This window comes from Acanthochromis polyacanthus, chromosome 5, assembly GCF_021347895.1.
Source record: "Acanthochromis polyacanthus isolate Apoly-LR-REF ecotype Palm Island chromosome 5, KAUST_Apoly_ChrSc, whole genome shotgun sequence".
Classification (NCBI taxonomy): domain Eukaryota; kingdom Metazoa; phylum Chordata; class Actinopteri; family Pomacentridae; genus Acanthochromis; species Acanthochromis polyacanthus.
The window spans coordinates 41,307,943-41,318,773 of record NC_067117.1 but is presented as its reverse complement, the minus strand read 5'-3'; the positions used below and the strand labels follow the sequence as shown (position 1 = coordinate 41,318,773).

The 10,831-nt window shown below is 40.3% G+C and overlaps 2 protein-coding genes across 3 annotated transcripts in view; both read right to left on the bottom strand.

The window, feature by feature from the left end:
• LOC127533929 (zinc finger protein OZF-like) overlaps positions 1–10,831 on the bottom strand; it is a 180,198-nt gene that overhangs the window by 53,191 nt on the left and 116,176 nt on the right. The gene's annotated exons all lie outside the window — the stretch shown is intronic.
• LOC127533939 (NACHT, LRR and PYD domains-containing protein 3-like) overlaps positions 5,818–10,831 on the bottom strand; it is a 46,972-nt gene continuing 41,958 nt past the window's right edge. The window contains exons 10-11 of the mRNA XM_051948109.1: positions 7,494–7,540; positions 5,818–7,343 (exon numbers count right to left, since the gene is read on the bottom strand). Of these exons, the coding sequence (XP_051804069.1) occupies positions 6,817–7,343; positions 7,494–7,540 (574 nt within the window). The 3' untranslated portion in view covers positions 5,818–6,816. The remainder of the gene's footprint in view (positions 7,344–7,493; positions 7,541–10,831) is intronic.

The window sequence follows — 10,831 nt, the reverse complement described above, 5'->3', positions numbered from 1 at the left end:
TTGTGGATTGTTGGAGTTACAGTAGATAAAGTTTCTGGAGGGATTTCTGGTTGAATATTTGATGTTTTTTGGGGTTTTTTGCCCCCTAAAGACTGTGTTTGAAGTGAGGGTTAGACATCAGATGCTGCTGATCAACACCTACAGAACTGCCGGTTTGTGGACCATAGAAGTAGACATGTGTTTAATTGTTTAAATGACAGATTTAAACCCTCTATTTTCTCAAACAGAGAGTTAATGTTGGGTTTACATCTTACTTATTAGATGTCTGTCAGTGTTTAGACATTCTGCACACAAAGAAACTGACTGAAGATCCATCAGAGGGTTCAAATGCACAAAATGATCAAAACTTGTTTGGTTAAAAAATTTTCATAATGCCACGAGCTAAAGGAAAAATAGAGAAAAAAGCCAGTTTCCTACAATTCAACAATCTCATTCAGCAGACACTTTTCTCCAAAGCCTTTAATAACTCCTCCAGACCTCCACAAACACTTGTTGTGCGCTCCGTTAATTAGCAGCATCAATTACACAGTAATTAATTACACCTTTATGCGTTCAGGGAACATTTTTTGATTGAAAATAAGTGAAAACGGAGACTTAAATGAAGAAAAAGTGTAAAATTCATGGCATGCATGAGCGCCCACAGGCAGAAACATGTTTTGGAAAACATCCGAGAAAAGCCACATGTTGTGTTCTCATTCCAACTTGAATTAACCGACACTGAAGTTTTTCTGTTTTTTAAAAAGAAGGCACAGAAAGGAGGTTTTAAATGTGGTTTTACTCACCGCTCCAGTTGAGCAGGTACACATAGAGGAAGATGGGTAGAAAAGAAAAGCTCCATGCAGAAAAGACACGTTCTCCAAATGCAGCCCAAAACTGCCTCTGCAGTTCGGTGCTCCGACTGTGTGGTGGAGGCAGCTTATCAGTGTTTTCTGCTGCTACAAATTCACACAGAACACATTTGTTCTCACTAGAAAGTCCTCAAGGTCGGACCTTATTCACCTTATGAGGACACTTACAGTTTTTATGATTGCATAAACATGAAAGAAAAAGAATTACCTAATTTTCAACACTTTACATTGGAAAAGATGCCCCTCTCAAAACAAGGAAAAACTGATTTCAAAGAATTTTTACCTTGAATTAAATGAAAAATCTGCCAATAGAACAAGAGAAAAAATGGTTTGGTAAGATCTCTTGAAATAAGATATGATACTTAGAATATTGAGCTCTTAAAATTAGCTGTGAAACTTATTTTCAGCTTTATTTTACCAATGATATTGTGTCAAGCTGAGGTGTCTTAAGCCTCCTGTTGTCGTCATTTACAGCACCAAAAAATATTGTTCACATCTGAAAAAAAATCAGCAAAAAAAATCCCCAAATTTCTAAATGTTTGCAAAATCTTAAGGAAGAAAATTCCTTAAAAGTTTCCCTTAAGAGTTTTGTTTAAAAAAACATCAAATTTGGAAAGAAAATTTTTAAAAAATGAAAAAAAATTGTAAATATTTTGAAAAAATGAAGAAAAATCTTCCAAAAAATATCCTAAAATTTCTAAAGTGATTCCATATATATCTGTAAAAGTTCTAATATTTTATTTAAGAACATTTGGGGGAAAAAATCAACCTTTTTTCTGAGTTTTCTTAAAGAAACATTTTTTTTAACATTCCTTATTTTTCCACCAAAAAATGTTCAAAATTGTTTCAAAAATGTTGAAAAAGTGGAAGTTTTCACTGCAAAAATATAGATGTTTTCCCACATTTTCAAACTATAAAATGGGTTAATTTGACCTGCAGGACGACGTGAGGGTTAAAACAAGAAAATTTCAAACAAGATATTTAAGATGCATTGCCTTAAAACAAGTCCCTCCATCTGCTGAAATGTCTCTTGTGAAGTGAATTTACCTGAAATCAAGCGGGATGAAACATTCTGACTAAAAATAGGACAAATAGACTTGGTAAGATTTTGAGTTTTTGCAGTGCACACTCAAGGAGTAAAACATTGGAGCAGATTTTCACCACTATAAACACTAAGTCTGCCTCACACTTTTGCAGAACAACACACACAGTGATTTAGCAAACACTAAACACACGTGTTACATTAGACACAGAAGTCTATCATGATGTCACTTCCTTTCAGTTCCAAAGCACTGACTGATAAATCAACACACCTATGAGCCAGTTGGTTAAACACACACATGAAACACATGAATGCTTTATTGTAGACACACCAATCAGGTTTGAGCTCTAGAAAACCACCGTCATGCCAATATGGGCCCTTACAACACGGATCCCATTTTTGGACTCGTTCCACAACCTCCTCACAGTAATGAACCAAATCCTCCAGATGCAGCTCATTATCATCTGGAACCATATTTCATTCCACCGCTCTGCTCTGCTCTGCTCCACAACTGGTTTAACACCATCCACAGTTTACAGTACTGGACCTTCCACCGTGTTCTACATTTCTAAACCCCCTCCAAGAGTTTTTTTTCCGCCATGGCGGTTCCAGGTTCCCCTCATTGAGGCCATGGAAGAGGCTTGTGACCAAATCGACGCTGCAGCTGCAAGGATGGATCCATCATTCAAGACAGTTCTTCCCACATTGTCGTGTCCATGAGGATATTTCCTGCCATGTTGATGAAATTCTCTGTCCAGATCCAGCTAGGCAAAGAGATGTGTAGTACTGAATTTATTTTCTTCAAATTTCTTTCATTGTTCAGTACTTTAACCTGCACTGGTAGTACAGTATTTTTATTTGTCTGTTTTCTGGGCTTACAGTGTTGGGACATGTTTTGTTGTGATTGTCTGATTTTGGTTATATGAAGAGAAATAAATCATATTTTCAACAGTCTGCAGCACTGATCTTGTGTTTGGTGAATTTACCATGTTGTATATTTGTAATTTCTCTGTGTACTTCACTGACAGTAATCTAACCACTGAGAGGTAGAACTGCTAGAAGTGTTTTAAGTTAAACACAGCAGTGTGTATCTGGTTCAGACAGAATTAATCCTAATGAAATGTGTGTTTCATGTAGTAACATAAGGTTTTGTTTGAATGGTATGTTTCATTTTGCACAGGACCTGAGGTGTTGTGCATATTGTGTGTAGTGATTTGAAATTCTGAGCCCTGTTTTCAAAATCATGCTCAAGCAATCTTTAAAAAACAAACAAACAAAAAAACTAATGCTAATGTTTCACAGATGAGACTGACAGCACATATCTACAGCCAGCAGCCAGTTAGCTTAGCATAAAGTCTGGAAACCACACACTTGTCACAAACAGCAGGTCTGGACTCGAGCAGGGAACCACGCTACCAAGGCAGAACGGAGGTAGAACAGGTTTTATTGATAAGGAGGGGTGGATATGGACGAGGAGATGGATCCAAGGGAGCAGCGGCGTCGGTGGAGGGTTCCGGCTGCAAAGGTGGCCGTGGGAGCTCCGGAGGGGAGCAGAGTGCGGCGGCAGGTGTTTAGCAGATCCCTGGCGGCTGTTAGTTCCAGGTGGTTCTGGACAGGCAGGAATTGTGAGGGCTCGGCGGGTCTGAGGGGCACCAGGAGGCAAGGAGGGCTGGGGAAACCAAGGAGGGAATCTTTGGGCAACATAGTCCACATGGTTCTGGGAGTGAGCAGGTACAGGAGTCCGGACAGCAGATCTGAGGCAAGCAGAAGACAAAACCACATTAGTCTTGGAGCAAAAACACAGCAGAATCAAACAAGGCAAGACGGCAACTGACTCATGAGTCTAGCACAACAATCTGGCAGAGAATGGATGAGTGAGCCGGTCCTTTATTGTCAGGTAGGTGATTAGTGGAATGATTGTCAGCTGTCCGGACTCCAGGGCGACACTGATTGCTCAGATGAGAGCAGCTGCTGGCTGTGCTCTGCGTCATGCTCTGCAGGGGAGAGAGCAAGGAGAGGGAGAAAAGAGGAAGAGGGAAAAAGGGAGAAATGAGGGAGGAAAAGGGAAGAGAAAAGGAGGGAGAGGGTCTTGGGATGCCAGGTGGGAGAGGGTGAAGAGGGAGCCCTGACAACACTGGGATAAATAAAGGTGCTAACAGGAGCTAAAATGGTTCCTAACAGTAATGCTACTGAGAAAACACTGAAATTCCACAGAAAATCTCCCATCTAGATTATATTTAATTCCAAAAAAAATCTGAGAAAATTCCGCAAACTTCCAGTAATATTTTTAGTGGAAATTTTTCTTTTTATTCCCAAAATGTTCCAAAAACATTTTTTCGAATGCCGGAGTGAGAACGTCCTTCTTTTGCTGTCATGAAACATTTTACAGAAGAACAATCTCAACAGCAATATCCCCAAAACATCCTCAGAACATTATAGGCAAAATGTTTCACTGTTGTTAGAGTGTCACAGGAACCTTTGATAAAAACGTTCTATCATTTGATGCTGCAAGAAAATCCTGAAAACATTTTCTGAATGTTGGTTCTTCTATTTATTCTGCAACGTAATCTGACAACATCCTCCAGGTGCTAACTGGAGCTAAAAATGCTTCTTGAAATTCCCTTGTATCTATCTATCTATCTATCTATCTATCTATCTATCTATCTATCTACCTATCTATCTATCGACTCTCTACATGCTTTTCCATGCACGTAGAGAGAAAACAGCCAATGACAGCCTCTCCGATAGCAGTGTCTCCTGCAACACAATGTCAGGTTTATACCAGAAAGAAAATGCTCTAAATCATAGATGTCAAACTCTGGACCACAATGTAATTATATTTGGTCCATCAGGAAATACCAAATGACTACTAGAGCTGGCCCGCTAGTATTATATCGCACATGTACTGTTATTACTACAAATGCCAGAATGCTCTGCTGGTCTTTTGTCTCGTCAATCAGGACAAGACCGTACTTGTCCGTACTTAAGTTCTGGTGTTCTTATAAAATGTCATCAGTCAGAGACCAAGTACGGACCCAGTTCAAAGCAGCATCTGATCAAGAACCAATGAAATACCTGGATGTGTTCTGGCTCCGCCCGCATTATGGAGGATCATCAGACCAGACTAGTGTGGACTTGGAGCCAAATAACCCAGAATGCATTTATATCAGCAGCAAAGACTCAGGAGAAAACTTTCAGAGGAAACTCAAGTATTTTGGGAATACTACTGTTATTGTGACACAAAATGTAGTTTTCAGATGATTTCAGGTGAGAAAGCGGTTGTAAAAACGTCCAATCTGTGGTCAGTTTATCCAGATGAAGCTGATTAAAAATGAGCTCCAACGCTTTCAGAGATGTGAGGTCCAGGTTAGACAGCTATGATGGACGCTCAGCCTCACTATAGAGCTCCTTATCTGGACCAGACTTTACAATCTGCTGCTCTGACGCTTCTATAGCGCTTAAACAGGATATTAGTAGTTTATGTTGATCTAACCGTCACACTTTGACCTCACACTTTATTTCGATTGTTCAGAGAAAAATCAGTTTGAAAGAAGTTAAAGTTCACAACTTTAGATTGTTCATGTTTTACTCGCTCACTGACTGTGATAATAAGAACAGATAGAAATTAAAACATAGAAGATCATTTATTTACAAGTTTGGTTTCTGAGTCTTTTCACCACTAAAAATATGAAGTTTTTTGTTCTAGTCTTTGTAGTTCTTTATATTTGCTTTTAGGGATAAATTTAAATAAATAGAATTAAAAATGGAGACAAAAAGATAAAAATAAAAGCATCAGTTTTACTGCTTTACAAAAGATATTTTTTCTGTTTTCATTTCTGCCGTGGAAGAGGATAAACGTTGATTATTCAACATGGAAAATTAAATTCCACTGATCAACAAATAAGCAAACAAACATGAAGATCAAAGTGTGTTATTAATCATTTATTGAATAAAAAAGAAAGTTCTAATAGTTTAAAAGCCACAGGCAGAGCAAATAAAAGTGGAGAAAGACGTATTAAAATCATTGATCTTGTTCAGGAAAAATCAACCACTGCAATGAAAATAAAAACTAAGTTAGACATTGATTACAGCACAAGATCTGTTCAAAGAATTTAGACCATGGAAGGGTTCAAATACACCAAAATGTGAGGAAAAGCTCCTTTAACGGCCAAACAGAACATTTATAGAATTGAAAAGGCTAAAAAATGTTGAATAGTCCTGGTGGGTTTAAATTCTACTGGAATCATATCGATGCTGAAAACATTTTCATCCAGAGATAGCTGGGGTTATGGGAGCTTTTATGGAAAAATAAAAACCTTTATAATTTGTTGATGAAACCATAAATTCAGAATCTTATAAAAAAAAAACTTATGAAAAAACATTGAACCACTTATTTATTGTAAAAATGAAAATTGGATCTATCAATAAGACATAAATGACAGAAGAGCACAGAATACTTTGGAAAGAGTGATACAGATGAAGGAAGTTCTCATTTCATCACTAGAACAGGACTTAAAGACTCACATCAGGATCAAGTGTGGCTGCACAAAAAGCTGATTTTTACTGGACAATAATGTGTGAAAGTCTGTCAGCAGTTTGGAGATTCACTGCTTCCTCTCTCATTTCACACTGTGCAGCTCAAATGCTTTTAGTTCAAGTGAGCGTCAGAGGAACACCACATCCTGATTTTCACTCTCAACATTTGACTGGAAAAACACGCAAACACCACATTTGGCTCCTGGAAGAATCACAACTTCCATCTTTGAAGAGGAACAAGTTTACAAGGAATCATTTAGAAGGATTTGACAAAGAAACACATTTAATCCATGAATGTGAAAACATGTTTGTGAGGGACAGAGTCATGGAGAGACTCAACTATCTGTTCAACACTGTTTCTGTACCAGGAGGAGACTCTGGAGACTCAACTCAGCACACAAACACTGAGGAACCGGACGACCAGAACCCAAATCCAGGATAGAGAGGCTGAGTGAATGTGGTGTTGAAGGTGTGGAGGAGGAACAGAGAGTCAGAGGAGACTCTGTAGAAGGACAGAGTTCCAGCAGGAACGTCCACATAAACTGAAACTCTGTGAGAGATTGAGGAGGACCTGATGGATGTTTCACTGTTATTGTGATAGACAAAGTAACCACTATCAGAGCATCTCAGACTCCAGGACTGATCATTACGTCCAAACACACAGTCATCACTGAGTCCTTTCCTTCTGATTTCTCTGTAACTCACTGATATATTAACCCACCCTCTCCACTCCACCTCCCAGTAACAGCGACCAGTCAGACCAGTTCCACACAGCAGCTGATGACACCAGTAGTCAAATCTGTCTGGATGATCAGGATACCACTGATATTCCTCCACACGTGTCACCTTCCTGTTGTTGTCAGACAGTTTGAGGTTTCTGTTTACTGTGTTTGTGTCGACTGTGAGTTGACAGGAATCTGACGGAGAGAACAAACACAACACAGCTGCAGTTATTGATGGATCATGTGATCAGTATTAAAGCTTTGATGATGACCTCAGAGATGTGACACTTTGAAGATGCTTGAATGTGCTGCTTTGTTTCCATCAATCCATTAAAACACACTTACACTTCCTCAGACCTGGTGTCAACCATCGGACTCCAGCAGGCGTCACCCTGAAAGGAGGAGGACAGTCAGAGCAGCAGAGACTCTTTCAGCAGCACACATGGACGTTACATGGCTCTCACACTGTTCCACTGATAAAGGACCAGTCCAACATGGAGACGCAGACACCTGAATGCAGCACCTCTAAAGTCCTGTCCTGTGTTCGTCACGTTCCAGCTCAGTTTACACTCATTATTCAGCTTTACTCATTGATGCTTCCTCTGTTCATGGAGCTAGGCTAACAGTTCACCCTGCTTCCTGTCTTTGAGCCAAGCTAGGCTAACAGTTCACCCTGCTTCCTGTTTTTGAGCTAAGCTAGGCTAACAGTTCACCCTGCTTCCTGTCTTTGCACTAAGCTAGGCTAACAGTTCGCCCTGCTTGATGTCTTTGAGCTAAGCAAGGCTAACAGTTCACCCTGCTTCCTGTCTTTGTACTAAGCTAGGCTAACAGTTCGCCCTGCTTGATGTCTTTGAGCTAAGCTAGGCTAACAGTTCACCCTGCTTCCTGTTTTTGAGCTAAGCTAGGCTAACAGTTCACCCTGCTTCCTGTCTTTGCACTAAGCTAGGCTAACAGTTCGCCCTGCTTGATGTCTTTGAGCTAAGCTAGGCTAACAGTTCACCCTGCTTCCTGTTTTTGAGCTAAGCTAGGCTAACAGTTCACCCTGCTTTCTGTCTTTGCATTAAGCTAGGCTACAGTTCGCCCTGCTTGATGTCTTTGAGCTAAGCAAGGCTAACAGTTCACCCTGCTTCCTGTCTTTGTACTAAGCTAGGCTAACAGTTTACCCTGCTTCCTGTCCTTGAGTTAAGCTAGGCCAATGACGTATATATAGAGCTAGACCGCTCACTGGCTGCTGAGAGGCAGTAAATAGGAGCTGACTTCCAGTCGTGGCAAAACGGGGATTTCAGATTGGAATGCCAGCACGGTATGTGACTTTGTGTTTCGTGATTTACCAGGGTACAGTAAACTTCTGTGTTGGAATCAAGTCACAATGCTTGAAATACGTTGAGAACACCAGGCCAGGAGGCCCTAGACCAGCACTGGCAGGGTTTTTCAGTGACTGCAGCTGAGCAGACTCTCCTCAGGAGAGTTCCCCAGTTTGCTGCCATGCATTCCCATTCCCCCTGTGCCTGTGGTCTCACTCTGACCTGGTGACGGGTGACAAGGCTATTTTTGTCATCAGAAAATATGTGTTAATGAACTAGAAATCTGTTTGAGAAGGTGAACACCACGGCATGATCATATCTGACACTGACAAGTGCATACGTCACTGCATAGCACTTAGCAGTTAGCACTTCTGCTCGCTCCTTCAATGCACGAGTTTTGTTATTCCTTGTCTGGAATGTAAGTGAAAGGAAACGTGCTGACACTCACCTTGCAATCATCACATCATGAACCTGTTAATTTAAGTGTCTCTGTTGTTATGGTTTCAGGTGGGTGTGGCTAATATCTGACCATGGTGAAGTCGTGTGCTTCCATCTCCTGCACCAATTGATTTGTAATATATCCTTTCATAAGTAAGTGGCTCTTTTATTTGGGACATTCTACCTCAAATTTGCTCTGCTTCTTTGTTTGCAAACAGAAACTTCTTCTGACCTTGGCTTGAGTGCTGCACTCAGCCAGTTTAGCTGAATCACTAACTGTACAGTGTAAGCTGGTGTGACTATCAGTATTCAATGACAGTCACAGTGCATCATTGTGTATGGATGTATTATAATATGCCACACATTTCAGGTTTCCCACGCATTCCAAGGACAGCACACTGAGAGAGCAATGGATACAGGCCATCAGTAGAGAAGCGGTGGGGACCAAGAGGAGATGATCATAATTATGTATGCAGCAACCATTTCAGGGAGGAGGACTTCATCCTCTCAAAACATGTGCAACACAAGCTTCTCAGGCCAGGGGCTGTACCATCCCTCAATTTGGGGAAACCAGAGAAAAAGGTTATGTTCCTCAACTGTTAATAGTTGCTCATTATTTCAATTTAGTACTTTTCTTTTCTTGTCAATTTGTGTGGCTATGAAAATGATTCAGGATCGGTTTTTGGCTTTCATAGTAATTTGCAGCCATTCATTGTGATAATGTTTTCTTTCAGGTATTGGTGAAACAGAAACAAATCTTTTGGGAATTTGCCATGTTAATTCTTTTATCAAATGTTTTAGATGAGGACAACCCAAACCAGCCAGGCAGCAGTGGCATTATACCAGCACATCGACATGGAGCCTGAACAAGAGCCTAAAGAGGGCAGTGCTGCTGTTACTGAAGACCATGCATACTGTACAGACACTGACACCCTGAAGAGGAAATATGACGATCTAATTGTACAGCATGAAAAGCTGAGGCAGGACTTCCACAATGCCAAACGTAGAGAGAAGCGCTGCAGAGTGACGTTGGAGGCCATGTTAGCTAAAACCAAGGAAATACAAGCCCAGACTCCTGCCCAGACTGTAGTGAAAGCTTAGTCCAGCAGGCAGGTGGCCAAAGGCATCAGTCATGACTACTACAACTAAAGAACAATGGAGGTCTTGTGGTGCCCTCAAATGATGTTGTTAAACTTGTGAATCACTGTGAAGTTGTGCTCAGATCTTCAGTTGATGTGAAACATGTCCGAAGTGGGCACTGGGAACAGATGACAGTGTTGAAACTGTTGGCTGGCTTGCCATCTGACTTGTTTGCTTCATTGCAAGATCACTTTGCTGCCACTGCTCGAGGAATTGATACTCATTTCGCCACCTTGGTCCATGTGTTGTGTGAGGAATTTGTGCGTTTGAGAAGATTTCACACTGTAAATTTGACGAACATCAAGCTACAGGGAGTGTCTGTGAGGAAGTCCTTCACTAAAACAGTTTTATTTAGAAATCAGTGACAAAGGTGTGCACATGCAGTGATATTAAATAAAGTCACAAAGAGGACAAGTTTAACGTAAGACTACGAAATTTGCCATGCATATGTCAGTGTGAACAAAAATGTCTGTTGGAGTTATATTCTAAACGCAACAGGAACTGTCATTTTGAATTGAATGAAGACATCCATATGCCAATGTGCACTCATTCATAGCATCACCTGCTGTAGAGGAAATTACATGTTTTGCACTTTAATGTTGTACTATACTTTTAATAAATTTATCTGCAGTTTTTTTCATTTACTTTGACTTCTTTTCTATTTGTTGTTGCAATTAGTGTCTTACATGCTTTTATTTTTTCCATTTCTTGTCTTTCTTTGGCTGTTTTACTCAATCAGTTTGAATTATTCTAGAAATGAGTGTCCATTGTATTCAATGAACCTTTTCTGACTAAAGTGAC